Source organism: Salvelinus namaycush, chromosome 10 (assembly GCF_016432855.1).
Source record: "Salvelinus namaycush isolate Seneca chromosome 10, SaNama_1.0, whole genome shotgun sequence".
NCBI classification, from domain to species: domain Eukaryota; kingdom Metazoa; phylum Chordata; class Actinopteri; order Salmoniformes; family Salmonidae; genus Salvelinus; species Salvelinus namaycush.
In genome coordinates, this window is record NC_052316.1 from 13022478 (window position 1) to 13041391 (window position 18914).

General features: G+C 42.0%; 3 protein-coding genes across 3 annotated transcripts; 1 reads left to right on the forward strand and 2 right to left on the reverse strand.

Moving 5' to 3' along the window:
* Positions 1 to 342: 342 nt before the first annotated feature.
* Positions 343 to 6185, reverse strand: tmem44 (transmembrane protein 44). The gene is made up of 9 exons (XM_039002248.1): positions 4671 to 6185; positions 4468 to 4555; positions 4002 to 4165; positions 3809 to 3895; positions 3456 to 3623; positions 3199 to 3339; positions 2866 to 2970; positions 2609 to 2755; positions 343 to 684 (listed from the first exon to the last, which is right to left on the reverse strand). Exons 2-9 carry the CDS (start codon positions 4547 to 4549, stop codon positions 556 to 558), a joined length of 1023 nt encoding a protein of 340 aa, XP_038858176.1. The 5' UTR covers positions 4550 to 4555; positions 4671 to 6185; the 3' UTR covers positions 343 to 555.
* An 859-nt stretch (positions 6186 to 7044) lies between these two features.
* On the reverse strand, positions 7045 to 14333 carry lsg1 (large 60S subunit nuclear export GTPase 1). Its single transcript, XM_039002247.1, has 14 exons — positions 14134 to 14333; positions 12301 to 12427; positions 12080 to 12200; positions 11847 to 11933; positions 10289 to 10375; positions 10135 to 10195; positions 9811 to 9987; positions 9294 to 9689; positions 9080 to 9181; positions 8820 to 8963; positions 8453 to 8576; positions 8242 to 8321; positions 7845 to 8015; positions 7045 to 7684 (listed from the first exon to the last, which is right to left on the reverse strand). Exons 1-14 carry the CDS (start codon positions 14224 to 14226, stop codon positions 7493 to 7495), a joined length of 1962 nt encoding a protein of 653 aa, XP_038858175.1. The 5' UTR covers positions 14227 to 14333; the 3' UTR covers positions 7045 to 7492.
* A 1193-nt stretch (positions 14334 to 15526) lies between these two features.
* LOC120054433 (protein FAM43A-like) lies at positions 15527 to 17499 on the forward strand. Its single transcript, XM_039001850.1, has one exon. The coding sequence runs from the start codon at positions 15735 to 15737 to the stop codon at positions 16767 to 16769; it is 1035 nt and encodes a 344-aa protein (XP_038857778.1). The 5' UTR covers positions 15527 to 15734; the 3' UTR covers positions 16770 to 17499.
* Positions 17500 to 18914: the final 1415 nt, after the last annotated feature.

Consider the following 18914-nt stretch of genomic DNA (forward strand, 5'->3'; position numbering starts at 1 on the left):
GGCGGACATGGAGCGATATTGTTTTATTAAGGGTGGTCTACGGTGACACATCCCGAATGGGTCTCGTTATTTAGTGCAGTCCATGCAAAGGCCAAGCTGATGAGGAGTCTGGGTGTCATCCGTTTAATGAGTGGTGCAAACCCATTACAGGAAAGCTGTCTGAGGCTAGCTGAGCATCTGAGTAGCGATGACAGCATCTGTAGTTGACAAACTTACAAAGAGAATCAGATGCACTGCCATACAGTGCATCCATTAGTAATTGAACCCATTAATTGAATCTTTCATGAAGCTAAAACCAGCTGGCTCAATGTCCACATTGTTATGTCAACAAACCAATAACTTATTAAACCCAATGAGAGTATAAGACATGACAAAAACAGAAAGTTTGATGGCAGATCAATTTTTGCACTTTTATTATCTTTCTTATTCACAGTCCAAACACAGATCTGACCATGTGATGTAATGAGGAAGTGTTACCAGGTCATTCACCAGTGTTTGAAATTATCACGCCACTTCACCATCACCCACTCTGCTTTATACCCGCTTCCCAGCCTGTCAAATGATGCCACCACAGCTGCAGATGGGTTTTGGGCTTGGGTTCTTCGGCCATTCTTGCAGGGGAAACCCATCCACTTTCTCTTTTTGCAGTTTGTTCCACTGTGCATTTGCGTCTTCAAAATCCCACTGGAGAGAAGACAGTTGTGTTGTTACAGGGCAGAGATACCGTTTACCCATTATGCATATTCATTATGGTTGACACATTGTTTGTCTACCTCTTAAATTACATTGTGTTCTTGGTCTAAGGAAATATTCTACACTGCAATAAAAACACAAATGTTCACTGCAACCTGCAAACTGTGATACTCAATGTGGTCACATGTTCAACCAAAAAACTCCTCAGTCCTTGGAGAGCGGTGTCCAAAATATTGAGCCAAGCCCCTGACCAGCAAGCAACACACAGGAGGCCGTAAACAGCTCCCAAAATAGCAGAGCTGAGTGACAAATCCCCTATAGACTAGGCAACCATTTTGTGCCTGCTTGTGAGGCAGAATGGCCCTGCTATTCAACTCTTGATTTTTAAAAGCAGAATAATGGGGCCACAATGCAAATCTTGAACAATTCAACCCCTCTGCCTCACCTCAACTTGAACAAGCACTCAGCAGAAATGAGCAAAAAAAAACAATACTAATGGGAATTCCAAGCAGCTTTCTTGTGGCTGGGGTTGTTTTCAGAGTAACAAGAAAACAGACCACTTATACAGAGCCCTGTGGTGAGTTTATGCAGCCGGCAAATTGCAAAAGGCCTTTATTATTTCCTCATGAGAATTCAATACAAAAGCAAATAGTGATATGCAAAAATGACCTAAAGCCTTTGTCAGCATCATGGTTTATGCAAATTATTTTTAGATCATTCAGTAGTAAATTAAATGCTTTAAATACTTGACCTGTTTGTTATCCAAATAAGACCAAACAACTTTACAGCTGCATGGCCCTAGACAGTCTAGTACTATGTAATAGAAATGAAGGTAGAGGGGCATTACATTCAAAGAATCCAGACAGCCCTTCAGACCTAAAGGAAACAGGTACCAGGTGTCAGGCTGCCAGCCCATCCCCACTTATGGATGATTTGTCTGAGTGTTAGTGATCGAAGATTATGCAATACGTGTCGACGGAACTAAACGGACAAACTGAACCCCCATCATATATTACTAAGTAACTGGACGTCTGACCTTTATCAGACCATAGTTAATGCTAACCAAAGGCAAATAACATTTGAGATGTTAAGTAAACGGATGATAAACCTCATACTGTACAAACTACAGCCCATAGCTGTAGAATGCCACTGCTGACAAAATGACAACGACTCAATTCAGCCATGTTAACTACAGAATGTTCTGAATCCTTGTTTGGGCCCTACTGCTCTTTAATGCACTTAGCCAGGGGAGGTTCACATCATTTGCTTTTTCCTGTTTGGTGAATAGTATAAAGTTCCAATTGTTTTCCCTCACACCATTTGCAATTGTTTCAGATTAAATGACATCCTCTGTGACTTGGCTTTCTGCGAAACCACAGAGAGCACCATTATTCGAAAGATGTGAGGGTGCCAATAGAAAATGAATTTCCCACAAGGCATTAAAGACATCGCACGCTCACCCTAACCATTATAAACTTTTCCTAATTATGAGGATGACAGGTTGGTTATGAGTGGACTGTCACTGCACCAGAATAGCAAGTTCACATGGGAAGACCTGAGCGTAATAAAGTAAAGTTAAATAAATAGTAAGTTGGCAAGCAAAGCACTTCAGAAGAGCTTGCAGGTAAAGGTCTTGATTTGACCTTCATTACTTGGTAATAGGTCTGCAATGTGTTCTGACAGAAAATGATCGGCTTCCTTGACGTGTAGATAAATCCCAAGCAACTAGTGTGTGGAGGATGGTTGAACACTATCACCACCTTGTGGCAGAAAGTGGTTTTACAGTTCACATCTGTTGACTACCACATACTACACTTCACTAACTCAGAAGACCTGGACCATATCTCACTGTAGAAGATGATTTTACATAATAGTAAAGTTGTTGATAAAGGATAAAGATTCGTCTTCATCTGACCTCCAGATCCGAGTTGAGGGATGAGGAGTCTGAGAACGTTTCGGAGGTGCAGGGTTCGTCCACTCTCACTACCCTTACTGTCCTCCTGAGGGGATGGCTCTCTGAAACCCCCTCCTCCCTAGAGAGAGTCACCTCCTTCAGACACACCTGAAATCATACATCGAAGTAAGTAAAGGAGGTACAAATCTGAGTTCTATGTCAAGTTTAAAAAAAAACTTTGCCCATGGCAGACGTTCTGAAGAAGTCTTGACCCTCACCTTTCGCACGGGTTGAATGTTGACATCCATGTAATGCCCCATGTCAGCAAACTTTAGATTCTTCTTACTGGAGAGAACCTGGAGAGGAGCTCCATCCAAGTCCAACTCACATGAGGAAATAAGAGTGGTGTTTATTTAAAAAGAGGATTATCAAATACTGTGTGAAGCAAAGCCTGGATATGAATGAGAGTTCTCAAACTGCCATTTTGTATTTCATTCTGTAGCTTAAAGATCTTTAGTTGGTCTTTCATTCCAATACAAGTAAGTATTTAATCAGACATTCAGAGTCCAGGTCCTCAACCCGGGCATATGAAGACAGGACTATAGGCTTACTGGGTGTTTTTGTTTTGTCTTCCAACTGGGGTTGTGCTGAGTGGGGGGAGAGGAGCCACCCAGGAGACTCTCTGTATCTGGAGAACCCCCTCCAGGCTGCTGCTCAGGGGTACCCTTCCTACACCAGGACAAGACCACGATCTGACCACAAAGTCAAGACAACACTGAAAGGGGGGTTGGGGTTCAATTAAATCTCAGTCAATTCAGGGAGATGACCCGATATTCTATTCACATATTCATAAGCTTGAGAAGGATACAGCAAGATCCAGGGCTGCACAGCACGTTGACGCCAGGAGCCACGGCATGGCTCTCAATACAAACTCATACTGGGTGTCGTAAAGTAATATGGCCGAGGTGTAGAGGGCACCGGCCAAAGAGCACAGCAACCCCGAGGACATGTGTGCCCTTGAACTCTCCCCTCTGTGCTAAAAGATCAACGTAGAGGTTAAAGTGCTACGGTCATTATGCAGTATTGCAGTGAGCATTATGTTATGTACAACGCCGTGTTTTACTACATAACAGTTGGCTTTGAGGGACTGTTGTGACAATACAGCAAAGTATGGGCAACTCAGACATGAATGGACGTGGACTATGATGGGGTGTCACTTACTGCTCTGGAGAGGTCAGGGAACTTGGAGGTCCAGGCAATCACAAAAGAGAGCAGACCAAGAATGTAACCCAGGACCTCCATACGGTCCTGCCCAAGAAGACAGCGTAGTAGTCAGTGAGCCATTGAAAAGGTCACTCTGGAATTTATGGGAGGTAATAGAAGAGTGATTTCATAGGAGAATTTGCACACTTACGTGCAGGAGGTCAGTGAGAAGAAGTCTTCTCCCAGTGAGAGGTCGGTCTACAAGCCCATGGCTGGTCCTGGAGGTTAGGTAGCTCCCTCCACCCACCACCAACAGCAGAGACACGGCCATGAAGTTCTGCCTTCTCCTCCTCTTCATCATCCTCAGCCTCTTCTCTGAGGGGAAAGGGGGCGAAGGTTAAGGATTGCAGTTCTGCTGACTGAACGTTGCCCATTGAAACATAAAAATATATATTTCACAAGGCCCTCTTCAGCCTCATTTGTTTGGCATCTCGGCTTTATAGATAAAACATTTCTTTACTGTTTTGCCTATGCACATTGTGCAAGTGTAGTGTGTTGATAAGGGCTTGTAGGACAGGATACAAAGCACAAGCTGTGCCAAAAGGGCTATTGTGAGCAGCTCTGGAAAAAAAGGCAAAAGTGATACATGTGTAAAAGGGACCCACCCTCTCGCTTACCTGCTCTGGTGTTCCAACACAAAAATATCGGGAAGATGGAGATGAAATGAATAACTTCTACAGCTGCCATAAAACCACCCATTATGACCTTAAACAATCACAATGGAAGAAACATGGAATATAGTGATGGACGTAGCAGGTAATCATGATCTTATACAGTATAGGCCCATACAGCGTCTGGAAATAAAATGTCGTTTTGTCACCTGAAGAGCCAGCTGATTGGAGAGAAATGCCCCGACGGTGCTGCACAAATTGCCAAAGAAACAGTAGAGGACACAGGCTGCCTCCTTGCCGGAATTCCTGTCCCGGCCTCTGCATCTCAGACATACCAGCCTTGAACAAGCATTTCGGACAAAAGTTAAGTAAAACTATAATAAGTAGCCTTTACTCCAGGTTTAAATGCGTAATTACCCACATACTCACATAAAACATGATATTATCAAAAGAAGCACCGACAAACAGACGAGTCCGGTCGAGATGCAAACGTTGTGTCTGTTTGAAAAACAGGTCGATATAATGTCGTGGCGCCACCAAGACGTAAAGTCAAACGACAGGCTTTCTGATCTGCTTTGTCCATTTGTGACACTCTGTGCTTCCACTCCCATATCTTCTAACTATGCCGTTGACCTAAAACAAATCTATGGAATGGTAAATATGACCAGTTGCGTCAGTGGCGCGAGCGACAGGTGGTGCCCAGCACAGGTATGTAAAAGATGTGCGCAATTGTGCCCTGATCACATGCAAATTTACTTCACAAAAGCGCTGCCCAATAGAGACCACTGGTTCAATATACGAATTTAAACGCAAGATCTTGCCAGGGCATGTTGATGCCTTTCCTAAAATAAAATTGAGGTAGATGTAATAAGAAAGTCGGTCAATTGAATTTATATTAATATGATAGTCACATTAAAGAATTTATAAGGCACATTTAATGTACTTCGCTTTGGACATAATTGCGTACACCAGTCATGTGCAACAAAGCAAACCAAGGAACACATTTCTAATGGTACAGTCAGACACATTTCTGCTGTACACTGAAAGATAAAGGGCAGTTCTCTTGCGAAAAAAATGTAGGTGAGCAATAGCAAAGATTGTCTATTATATTGATATTCGAGTGACAGCTCAAACAATGGAAATGCCCGTCCTCAAAGATGGAAGGCAGGTGAGATCAGGTGGGACCATTCTAGCCAATGAGAGGGCAGATACCCGTGTGAACAGGCCATAGAGATAAATAGAGGATTCATCTTTGTATCTGTGCTATTATAGTCTGTGACAGCCTCAATGGCGCTGCCCATGCTATCTCCATTTTAAATAAGTAAATTGTTGTTCATTTGCTGAATGCTCCCAACTCATAGGAATGCCCACCCAATTAAGTACATTAAAATGGTGGAAACCCTGAATGACAATACTCATGAGTCCTCTATCTAGCTCTATGACAGCAGGCACAACTCCGATATACTGTAGTCGTTTGCTGTGTAAGTTGCCGAAATGCCACGTGCGCCAACTTATCAGTGCTTTTGTAACAACCTAACCATGATGAAACGTATATTCGATCAAATAAGCCTCACGTAGCAAATTAGCAATTAATCCTTTTGTTGCCCAATTTCGACAGACACTCATTAAACGCCATACAAAAATTCCTCACATCGTGGGTTTATTTTCGTGGACAGATTTTGGGTGGGGTAAAACCTCTCGCCTCTTCCTCCCTGGCTATAGCTTCAAGTACCTCGTTGAGGCTTTTGTTGTGGCAGTTCGATGGTACATTGAGCACATAGTCAGGGAAAATATTGCAAACACTCATAAGAGAGCCAAAAACACCACAAATTAACGTTTGAAAACCATCATATATAATTATTTAATCAGGGATATTACACAATTGTTTTTGCTTCAAATAAATGTATAGCAAAGTAGCAGTCGGGTTGTAGATCATAGGGAATCCAACTAGTTAATTATCTCTGTAAAGCAGGGTTCTTCAATCTTTCCTTGCCCAGGGCAAACCGGCGACCCAGGGTCCCCCATCATACCATAAAAAGATGACGTCTAGTCTTATCAGGTGAATGATAATGGCAAGAAGTAATCTTCATTTTAAAATAAATAGATATGGTAGTGTTTTTTTTTTTAACCTTCCCGCAATATAATTACTAGAAAAGGTAACTCGAAACATTTTAGCTAAGAGCAGCTCTTTAGCTGGTTAAACAAAGGTTAGCAAAAATGTAACGTTATGTCCAAGTCAAGAAAGCTTACCAGTAGCCACATTATAATTTGAAGTGGAAGTGTAAACTCTAACATAACCTATTAACTATAAAAGGTAACTCCAAACACGTTTTCGCTGAAAGGTTAGCCATGTGTTGGCAAAAATGTATATCCAAGTAAAGAAAGCGTATAAGCTGCACTGGTAGCCTATTCGCGGGTGCTTTTTCAATTCCTATAACAGTTACTCCAGTGAGTGTAATTTGCTCAATATTAGGAGTTGACAAATAAAGTTGACATCAGAAATAGATTCGCCTCTTTTCTACTGTAGGTATGTAAGTAAAAAAGTATATTCTGTTACTAGCGATATTCATAAAAACATTGACATTAAAAAAAAACATTTTTTAATTTTTTTTTATTTACTTTTGCGGACCCCCTGCTGAATATCCCTGCTGTAAAGTACAATAGGCTGCACCTTGTAACAAACATTATTTAAAAAAATTATCTTCACTGATTGATCTCCAATGAATTTCCTCTGGTTCAGAGTAAGGCTCAACTTCAGTTGCAGAAATTCCTGGGATTGAGTTGACCCCAACTCTGCTCTGGTAATAGTGGAATGTACTGTCACTGCAATGCATGATGAGTTACACAGAATATCCTGAATTATGTTTGATATCAAAAGGCAACCTTTTCCCATTTCTCCATATTGCAAAGTGCAATGGAGGTTATTGTTGTTGACCAGTATCTACATACCAATTGTGTAATTGCATTGGAAAGTCCTTTGGGGGTTAACAATCCAAACTACCAGCGATTTCTAACAGTTTATAGATGTTCTTCAGGCATCCAGGTGCTTGGTGAGTCGGCGTACTTTCTCTTTCTTGTTCCTGTTGCCATGCTTCTTCCAGGGTTTGCCCACAGGCTGTTCTAAGCCAGGTTTCCCTTGACTTACCAGTTCACGCTGGCCTACGCTGCCTTCCTTGTAACCCATGAAAGACTGGACCCCCTTGGTGAGCGCCCGAACATTCTCCTGGAACAAAAAACACAACAATGGGGTTACTATCTGAATTATCCCATTTCACTACAACCCATGGTAATAAAGTAATCTGCCTAGACTGGCTTGAGTTTGGTGTCAATTCTGCAAATGCAGCATTTTAATGTAATTTCTATGGAGTTGCCTTCTACTGTACCTGATGGAAGAAGTTCTTGTCGACCAAATTCTCGTGCCTCTTGACTTTGCTCGGTTTGTTGCCTATCTTGGCGTCTTCACCGTCTGCATCTCTGGTCTGGAACTTGCTGTGCTGGGGCTGGAAGTCTGCAGCACTGATGTGGGGAGGAGGGTGGCAGTACAGCAGTTTTCCCTGGAGATGATCAGACAGAATCAGTTAGTGGTGCTGCTCTCCCATTACTACTACTGAGTTTAGGTAAACAGACTAAACAATATTTAGACTATTCTGCCTAATAAACCAGAGTTGTACATTTACATTTAAGTCATTTAGCAGACGCTCTTATCCAGAGCGACTTACAAATTGGTACAACAAGAGCATGTATTTGGTGGCGGGAGGAGAAGGATGAGGGTTAACTTACAATGACGTAATCCTTGAGGATGTAACGGGCTGATCTCGACTGGTCAGGTTGTCCGTGTGCTGTCATGAAGCCCCTCATGTCTGAAAGAGAACCGATCAGAACAGTGCCAATGGCTTGTTCGGACTCCATCACTATCATATGGCTTACATTGTGATATGTCAGTTGTTCTACACTGTGCTGTACTGAATAAAGACAGGGTTTATAGTCTCACATCCATAGGCCATCAGTAGCTCCTCATAGTTGGGTATGCGGTCGGGGTCCTCGTCCTCTCGCGGGCGGATGATGTTGATGCCATAGGTGCCGTCCAGCACATCCCGAGGAATTGTCTGACACACGTGAGAAGTCTGTTAAGGCCTTAACCACACTGAACACCCAATCAAACATCTGAAAACTCCTTTACCGATGTAAAATGTGCAGCTCTATTTTCGTCCAACTTAAAACAGATCTAGCCGTGACTCAAATGTATTTCAGAAAGAGATTTCTCCAGTATTATCTATTGATTGGGACAATAAATATGACTCTTCTACACCCATAAGTTAACAGACAAGCGGTGTGTAGGGTTGGTAATTGAAGGATATGAGAGAGATGGCAGGCACATGGTCTCGTATCTGGTCGATGGGCAGGATCCCACAACAGATCATCTCAGCTTTAGTGGACACAAAGGAGGGCATGACCAGGCCAGGGCAGTCACACAGACACAGACCTGGCTCCACGTACAGTGTCTGGAACACAAACAAACACACTTGAATGCTTTGACCCCACAAGAAAAGAATGTATCGTCACCAAATGAACACATTTTTAGAGGTCCAGCAGGCTACATCAGAGAGCCGGTCTTTACCTGAAAGTGCTTGGTGTGCCCAGGCGTGACTGAGACGGACACCTTCTTATTTCTCAGAATGGTGTTGATGGTCGAACTTTTGCCCACATTGGGATACCCCACCTGTTCAGAGAGTATATAGGAGAATTGAGATCCCACAAACGTCACTCCAAACACTCGACCTGTTCTCCTACTGCAACATTTGAGCCTATTGATTTCCAGTGTGTGAACTCACCAGCCCCACAGTGAGCTCGCCCTCTTTCAACGTTGGCCCATCGTGAGCAGCCTTAAATATGGCCAGCAGCTCATCTTTGGTCAGCAGGCGACTGGAGTTGTGGAAGGAGGAGCCGTGGGTGGAGCCATCTATACTCTCTTCGTCGTCTGCCTCCTCATCCTCTGATGCCTCTTCACCCTCTGATGCCGTCTGCCAGTCTCCCTCTGCTACGCAGTCTTTAAACTGCTCCCCTTCCATATCGCTCTCCTCATCTTCTTCCTCCTCGCTCTTTTCCTCATTCTTCTCCTTGTTATCCTCTACCTCCTGTCTTCGGCTCATATTGTCGTTGTCTGGCATTCCCTCGTCTTCATCCTCTGCTTCGCTCTTTTCATCCTCCTGCTCCTCCACTTCCATTCCCTGTGGAGAATGAACAAGGGCAGAAGAGGAGAACCATAGCAACTTGTCTTTCATCAGTCAAAAAAGTAACCAGGTTTAAACAGGCTAAGACATTACAATTAAAATGTGACTGCCTCCTCACCTTCTCCTCTGCCTCCAGCCTCTCGTTCTCCACCAGTGCGGACCAGAATACAGCGCGGAGTCCCTCTCTCTGGAAGTATCTGGCCCAGATCCTCCGCTGCTGCTGGGTCAGCAGGTCAGCCTTGTTCACCAGCAACAAGTTCACCTTGTGCCGGGACACCTCTTTTACATAGCACTCCTACAGGAACCAGGAAGATCAATGGGTGAAATACCGCAATGTTTCCCCCACTATCAGTTTGGTGGGGTGGGTTCCCCCACCTGGCAATGTCATACTACATTCAAGAAAAATTGGCCTCAATAGTTTGATGTGACAGCCTTTACTTACCAGGTCAGGGCAACGAAATAGCAATGGGTTTCTGGCATCAACAATCTGAACAACAACGTCACTGCGGAGGAAAATTCACAACATTTCCACCATCATACAAGGCATCGAACAGCTGACAATCAGTGTCACAAGACAGAGCAGCTCTGATTCCTACCTCCTCTCAATCACTCTCCAGAGCTGTCTCCAGAAATCCAAATTCCTCTCAAAGGGTGTGAGAATCATTTTCTGCTCCTCTTCAAGCCTATAAAACAAGATAGATAAACTTCCAGGCACTGCTGACATAAAACAGTGTTAGGAATTGAAGGTGAATTAAAGGATTATTACTAACTCATAAGAACTTCCAGTTGTTTTTGTTCTCCAGCGCTCTACCAGGTGGTTGAGAAGACAAGATGGTCATACCACCAATGCCATATTAGAATGGCAATTTGCATTGCATTTTTACTCATCTCAACAATATTACAAAAACTACTTTAGGTCTGCTTCAATGGCTTTTATAGGTAGGTAAGCATAGTTAAATCAATGAAATAAGAACATTATTGTAATTTTGTATGTCCAAACGTGAATATGAAATTAATTTCAAATTAATGCGTTGTCAGGTGGTGTATAGTGCGATGTCCCTTACATTTCAAATGATCCCGGTTCTTCCATGTTTCCACATGTTTAGACTACATTTTGAGGTATGATAAAGTGCCATTTTTTATTACTATTATAGAGCTCGCCAGTTTGTGGTCCTAAAAAACAGAAATTAGTTACCTCTGGTTCGTTCAGCCATTCATATGGGGGAAATAATGGAGTTTTGGGATAAATACATGCTTTGGAGATCTTATACATTTTAGTCTAAGATAATATAATCAACCTTTGTGCTTGTTTTGATTACATAAGTGCTTCAAAATTCACAAAAAGTGACATTAGCTGATGAAGATTCTCAGAACAAAACACAAGATCTCCTAAGCCTGTGTTTACCACAGATTTTATTTTTGGCATTTATCCAAAAACACTACAAAAAGACATTGATTTCCCCATAGGCTTTGGCCAATGAGCCATGTCGGAGTTAGTGCCTACAAAAAGACTTCATTACAATTGCTCTCTATAGGCATTATTTTATAGACGACCTTAAGTCTGAATATTGATTAATTGTCCATGTAATGTGGTTTATCCAATTTATGTTGCCTAATAGTGTGTTGTCAACAATTCAATCATATTTTCCACCAAAATAAGTTTTTAATAAAAAATAAATGTACCCTATTCTTAGTCCACCATACTCTTTACTGACCTATCAACCGCCTGGTTGAATACTTTTTTAAACAAAATTCTTACATTGTAACTATTTAATTTCATATTCTTACTCTTTAAGATCTACTAACAGGATTATGCAATATTAATCCCTCACCAAGTGAAATCATGCCTTTTATCCCATATCTTTGGTTACCATTTTTTTGTTCTTACAGCCCTCTGAGTGGGCAAAGTTAGAGTGACAACACTGAACTGCAGCAAAACAGAATTATACAAATTGTGTTAATAGATGCAGGAAGGCTGTTGGAGTTGATCAATCAAGTTCAAGTGAAGATTTTTTTCATATCAACTTTTAAATCCATTGCCATAACATGCTATACCAGACGATTAAGAATAGGGTTAAAGGTTTAATTGCAGGCACACAATCTATAACATCAAAACAATTACATCCTATTCAATTAATGGGGGGGGGTTCATACTCTGCCAGTTCTCGTCTCCACTCCAGGAAGCTGTCTCTCTCTGTCTGCTGGAGGACCTCTGGACTGGTGCCTTCATCCCAGTGAGGCCTGAAATATGACAAGACAAAGAAGGCAGTAATGGAACATCAGAAGCAATGCAATATTAGCACAATTCCTACTTCTAAGACAACTAGAAAGAAGACAAAATACATGTTGACAGTGTAATGTCTTTGGAGTCTCTGGGCTTACTGCACCTTCGTGGAATTCTGAGGAGTTGTTTGTTCTCCTCGTGCAGCTTCTTCAGCTTTGCCGTCTCCTCGGCTGTCAGTAATCCTGCCCGAGCTTCAGCTGCCACAAACTTGATGTTGAGCTTTTCTGGGGAAACATTTTATCTATCAGTTGCATCCAGTCTAAAGTACTTGTAGATGACCGTTTTCAAGGATCACTTGTCACGTCAATGCAATAGAGTATTTACCTGCAACAAACTCTGTCCCGGCCATTTCAGCAGTTGCAAGGAAGTCATCCATAGAGCTCTGTTCAGTCACTGACTGCAGGTTGAGACGACCCCAGTCGTAGCCATCGTTCAGTTCACTGGTGTGGAGCTGGCAATGTGAGATCAAGTTTAGTCATCAGAAAGTTGTCTAGCTAGCTACAGCTAATAAGACAGACAGACGGTCATTAAAACATGTACAGTGCCTTCGGAAAGTATTCAGACCCCTTGACTTTTTTCACATTGTTACATTACTTCCTTATTCTAAAATTGATTTAATTTAAAAAAAAGAATTAAAGCAATTTGACAAAGCAAAAACAGGTTTTTAGACAGCATGAAGTCTTCTTGGGTATGACGCTACAAGCTTGGCACACCTGTATTTTGGGAGTTTCTCCCATTCTCCTCTGCAGATCCTCTCAAGCTTTGTCAGGTTGGATAGGGAGCGTTGTTACACAGCTATTTTTAGGTCTCTCCAGAGATGTTCGATCGGGTTCAAGTCCGGGCTCTGGCTGGGCCACTCAAGGACATTCAGAGACTTGTCCCGAAGCCACACCTGCGTTGTCTTGGCTGAGTGCTTAGGGTCGTTGTCCTGTTGGAAGGTGAACCGTCGCCCCAGTCTGAGGTCCTGAACACTCGAGGTTTTTATCAAGGATCTCTCTCTACTTTGATCTGTTCATCTTTGCTTCGATCCTGACAAGTCTCCTAGTCCCTGCCGCTGAAAAACATCCCCACAGCATGATGCTGTCACCACCATGCTTCACCATAGAGATGGTACCAGATTTCCTCCAGACATGATGCTTGCCATTCAGGCCAAAGAGTTCAATCTTGGTTTCATCAGACCAGAGAATCTTGTTTCTCATGGTCTGAGAGTCCTTTAGGTAACTTTTGGCAAACTCCAAGCGGGCTGTCATGTGCCATTTACTGAGGAGTGGCTTCCATCTGGCTACTCTACCATAAAGGCCTGATTGGTGGAGTGCTGCAGAGATGGTTGTCCTTCTGGAAGGTTCTCCCATCTTCACAGAGGAACTCTCAAGCTCTGTCAGAGTGACCATCAGGTTCTTGGTCACCTCCATGACCAAGGCCCTTCTCCCCCGATTTCTCAGTTTGGCAGAGTGGCCAACTCTAGAAAGAGTCTTAGTGGATCCAAACTTCTTCGATTTAAGAATGATGGAGGCCACTGTGTTCTTGTGGACCTTCAATGCTCCCGAAATGTTTTGGTACCCTTCCCCAGATCTTTGCCTCAACACAATCTACGGACAATTCCTTCAACCTCGTGGCTTGGTTTCTGCTCTGGCATGCGCTGTTAACTGTGGGACTTCCCTAGTCATGTCCAATCAATTTAATTTACCACAGGTGGGCTCAAATCAAGTTGTAGAACCAACTAAAGGATGATCACAGGAAACAGGATGCAACCGAGTTTAATTTCGAGTCTCATAGCAAAGGGTCTGAATATTTATGTAAATATTAAAGTTGTTTTATCTAAAAACCTGTTTTAGCTTTGTCATTATGGGGTATTGTATGTAGATTGCTGAGGATCATTTTTTATTTAATCCATTTTAGAATAAGGCTGTAACGTAACCAAATTTGGAAAAAGTCAAGGGGTCTGAATACTTTTCAAAGGCACTGTAGTTACTTCATTTTCAACAGTTCAGTATTCACCAAATTCTGCTTTCCTCCAATTAACGTTCCTCAGCGAAATAGTAAGGTAGAACTGGATAGAACCCTTGGAGGTAGGCATCTACTGTTATATGTTTAGCTCGCTAACTAGCTAGCTAGCTGTTGAAACGTGTATCAACATATAGTAACAGTTAACGTTACCCAAGTATCGCCCCTCTTGTTGCCTCGGCCTGCGTTGAGTCTCTCCTTTATCAGTGATCTCCCGAGCCCCATGGCAGACTTCTTCTTACCCATTTTTTCGGTTTGGGTTTAGCCTTGCTTGTTAACGTTACCACAAATCTGTTTTTGTAAAATTTAGCCCATGTGAGAATTATTGTCCCATGAGGAAGTGAAACGGAACGTCCCAACTTCACTGCAGAATGACGAATAACTATCGAGATTAATCATGTTTTCTCTAATGTATAATTAGACTTATTTCTGGAGATTATTGAACCTGGAGGTTATTGAATCAAACTCGCTGTGTATTTGTATAGCTTTTATTGGGATTTAATGTAATGATTTGTGCATTGACTTTGGATTTGTGGTACATTCCAAAATATGTGTCCAACACTCAAATATGCATTGAAGGAAACATCCTTTGGCAAATAATAGTTCCGCCAAGGACAACGTCATGTGACAGGTGCTACCACCTAAACGTCGATACTAAATTGTATTCATTTCTAAATATATAACCTACTCAATATATTTATAATTACATTTCTGCAATGTATGCGCAACACAAGAAACTAGTTCAGATAGATTTGTAAACTAGATTTTTTCATAACTGTAGGCCTTTAAAAAAAATATATATATAATTTTTTAAATATATATATAGTTATTTTTTCCTTTTTGTGGTGAAAATTTTCAGAAAATTCCACACTTTTGTTTGGGGGTGTTTCATGAAGAGACTATTATACTCTAGCCCAATTATACGTATAGCCTACTTATAACATTCTTATTCTTAAATGTTATTTTATTTTAAACTTGTTACAGACTAATGAAAGAGGCTTGAACGCATGTTATCAGTACAGGGGGAAACTCTCTTGCATTGCCAACAGATGGCAGCATAAAACAAAGGATGAGGACCAAAAATATTATTTTGGTGCATTGCCATGCATTGAATAATTGACAGCAAACCAGCGTTAATTTGTATTATACGATTGATATAATGAAACTTTAGGTAGGCTATGTATAGGCTCGATTTGTATCCCTCTTGCATTTAGGTTTATGTTTCTAAGCGAACTAGATACAGAAGTTATATCCGTTGTGTTCTGAGTGAATACAGGTACAACGGAATTATTGTTGCAATTTACAGGTCGGATGTATATAAGCTGTTATCAGTTTTGTATATTAGCCTATATTTCCCAAATTCGCATGATTTCAGTTCATAAATAAACCTTTGTAAGTGCGCTCTGAGTGCCAATTTTATCCTCAAGGGAGAGCTGTTTGACTTTGGTCTCCTCCTCTATGTTCCCTGCAGAGACACTGAAATGGTTCAACCCAGTATATATCCACTATAGACCATCCCACTCACAGCAGAACCAACCTCACAGCAATCATTAACCGCAGAATGGGATAGCGCAGTTGTCTGGTTATGGAGAAGTCTTCAGAGGATGAGCAAATGAATTACAGGGTAACTTGACCGTTTGTTGTATTGGAGTTGCTATTATATGAAAAAGATCAGTAAAAAGATAAGATTTAGTTGCAGTAAAACGTTCGCTGTAGTTGTAGATTTTTTGCTGTTTACGTGACACGACCATATAATGCTGCCTTGGAAGAAGAATAAGTTCGACCTGATAGATGAAGATAAACAGTCGAAGCAGAAGGGTTATGCCGTGAGTTTGAACTACTCTGCGCTGACCTCCTTTGCCAAGTCTTGTCCGGAGAGTGCTTTGAACAGGGTTGGAAGCATGTTCAAGTCAAAAAGGAAAAAGGTGAAAATTACCAGCGAAGACCCAACATACACGGTGCTCTACCTGGGCAATGCCACCACCATCCAGTCGAAAGGAGAAGGCTGTACGGACGTGGCTGTGAGCAAGATTTGGGGCAAGAGCGAAATGGGCAAAAATGGCACAAAGATGAAACTGACCATCAGCTCGCAGGGAATCCGGATGGTGCATGTGGACGACAAGGCGAGAAGACCGGGACATTTGTATTTATTGCACCGGATAACCTATTGCGTTGCCGACCCAAGGTTACACAAAATTTTCGCTTGGATATACAGACATGAGATGAAGCACAAGGCAGTGATGCTAAGGTGCCATGCGGTGCTGGTGTCCAAGCCGGAGAAGGCAAAGGCCATGGCACTGCTTTTGTACCAGACCTCGGCAACAGCGCTTGCTGAATTTAAAAGACTTAAAAGGAGGGACGATGCAAGGCACCAGCAACAGCAGCTGATAGGGGAACAAACCATACCCCTTGTGCCCCTCAGGAAGCTTCTAAACGGACAGTGTTATTACAAACCCCCGGTGGAGCGCAGCAGGAGCGCCCCCAAATTGGGCTCTATCACAGAGGACTTGATCGGAGAGGAGGAGGAGGAGAAAGCGATGCTCTTTGAGTGTGAGGACATTCTAGACACGAATGACGATTGTGTGGGCAATGGTAAACAGGAGCTGTCCCAGATTATCAGTGACCTTGGAGAGATGTGCATTGGAAACGACGTACAAACACTAAAAGCGGACTTTAGGGTTACCCGACTCCTCTCCGGGGAGAGCACGGGCAGCGAATCGTCAATAGAAAGCAACCAGGAGCCAATTTCGGTCTCAAACGGATTCGAGGGGGGAAGATGCAGGAAATAACATGAATAAGTCTGCATTTTCCTGGAGCCAAAATTGCCTCCACAAATAATTTCTGTATATTTCACGCTGTCCATTAAATGAGAGTGTAGGCAATGCCTGTAGTATTGCGGCTCCTCGTGAAAGGATATAATAGGGTTGTTACAATGATTGTGGACAAAATCCTCACAAAAAAACACCTATTATTGAATGATATTCTGGGAAACATGGATAGTCTACAGAAAAGGGGAAGACTGCATGCTGAGACTGAACCCCAAACTCGCAGTGCGCACCAGGACAGTGATTTCCACTCTTCAATAAGAGGGTTTGTATTAGAGCTTGTTTACCCAACCCATTTCCCTCATGGAAATGACATTCTTCTTGAACAACACTGTCCGCGATTATGTAACTTTACGTTTTAAAAGCACGTTTACTTTTTGGCTCGATGGGTTAAATTAGATGTCCCTCACTCTCCTTTCAGAACGCTTTTCTACAATTAAAAACTGTTGTTAAATTCAGTCGAGTATTACGTTTATTAGGCTATGTGTATAATATCGTTTTCTCGTAGGCCTATATGGTCTCATAAACATAATGTCATATCTTTGCCGTGCAAAAGAAAATTACCCTAATGTATTAAGATGTACATCGTAAATGCATTATGTGTATACAGATATCCATTCTATTTTAAAGGAGAAAATGTGGTTTGTTTATGTGAACCTAAAAAAAAGACCAATAAAAAATACAAATCAAAGAAGATGCAGGCGTTTGTATAGTTGATGCACTCATTTGGTACATTATTTCTAAGAATCCAGTATCATTTCCATAGAGTATGTACACCCTGTGATTTGATGCCTCAACTTTACCCCTCCAAATGTAGGTCCATGCATGCACCACTGGGTTTAGAATTGCAATGAGTTAATGGAACATATCAGCATTCACACCTACATTATTTTTGAAGGCCTACTTTTTTGCATGTAACTGATTGATAAAAGATTAATTTACCAACATTACACCCCCCCATCCTTGGGAATCACATAATTTGGGGGAAATAGTTTTAGTGGAGGTTGGCATGCATGGGAGAGACATCTCATGGCCAAGTTTATTCTGGGAAAGGGAAAACACTCTCTTGTTCTAATGATTTCTAGTAAATTAGTCAACTGTCAGTTCTCTCACAGACATTTCTGCATTGCTCAGTTTATGTTGGTGACAATGTTTCAAGAGGGTGTTACATGTGGTAGATCCATTACCTGTTGAGTTGACACCTGCAGTGCAAACAACACCTCTCCAACACCTCTATTTTCTCTCCAGCTCTGTTTTTGAAAGGTGGGCTCGCTGTATTGCAGTCACCATTGTAATTAGGGGATGACTAGAAATGTTTCATGATTGTTATTATGGTTGTAGTCGTACAACCGTAGGGACAGGCCCAGGTAAACCACAACACCACTAGGGGCTCAGTCATTAAAGAGAGAGTATTGTGTTACATCAAAAAAATACTTCATGTAAGACCAAGGAGTCTATTTATAGTAGTTACTAAGCTAATTCTTATTCATCTATTATTACAATTTTGTTACTGCAGAATTTGGTACAGATTTAAACTCCGTACGTACTTTACAAATAACAATGTGTATCAATACATCTGAGTCATGTCTGTATGTTAGCCCAATTGTCAGCGTGTTTGATATTTAAAGTCTTGCCTACAGTCTGGGTTGTCTTGCCTAAACAGAATACGCTCTTATTAGGCTCCATACAGATCCTATTCAATTCATAATTCTATGTTAGGCTCACACACACACGTGTGAGCTTAGGGTGCTATCTGCGTTCACAGACTGCCACCACACACCTACTTTTATTGCTTTTCTATAAGTAGGACTGTCACGGAAGCTTCTTGTCCATGCTCTACCAAACACGCATAGCAACAGGCCCACATGAATACCACCAACTGTATTCAGATCTTGCCTGTCACATTGAGTGGTATTAATAACACAGTAGTGCCACCATGGTCACAGCACTGCTCTGTCGGGAGTTGTCACACTACTGGGCATGGTGTTCTTAAGATCATATTTCATGAGAAGGGAGCTGAGGGCAGTCACCACTCTCTGTGGCTGTCTGTCTGCGAGGACTACTGTATTGATATGGACATTGGTATTCTAGTTGGGGATAGTTCAGTGC

Bases quoted from the DNA above. Each gene is read 5' to 3' on its own strand.
- LOC120054433 (XM_039001850.1), top strand. From the start codon at position 15,735: ATGCTGCCTTGGAAGAAGAATAAGTTCGACCTGATAGATGAAGATAAA.
- tmem44 (XM_039002248.1), bottom strand. From the start codon at position 4,549: ATGGGTGGTTTTATGGCAGCTGTAGAAGTTATTCATTTCATCTCCATC. The intron at 3,340-3,455 runs GTATCCTTCTCA...CTTTGTGGTCAG, and splicing joins GTGCAGCCCTGGATCTTGCT to ATCGTGGTCTTGTCCTGGTG. The intron at 685-2,608 runs GTCAGATGAAGA...TCTTCTCTCCAG, and splicing joins CCCTCAACTCGGATCTGGAG to TGGGATTTTGAAGACGCAAA.
- lsg1 (XM_039002247.1), bottom strand. From the start codon at position 14,226: ATGGGTAAGAAGAAGTCTGCCATGGGGCTCGGGAGATCACTGATAAAG. The intron at 12,201-12,300 runs GTAAATACTCTA...ATGTTTCCCCAG, and splicing joins CGGGACAGAGTTTGTTGCAG to AAAAGCTCAACATCAAGTTT. The intron at 8,016-8,241 runs GTAAGTTAACCC...GATCATCTCCAG, and splicing joins TCCTCAAGGATTACGTCATT to GGAAAACTGCTGTACTGCCA.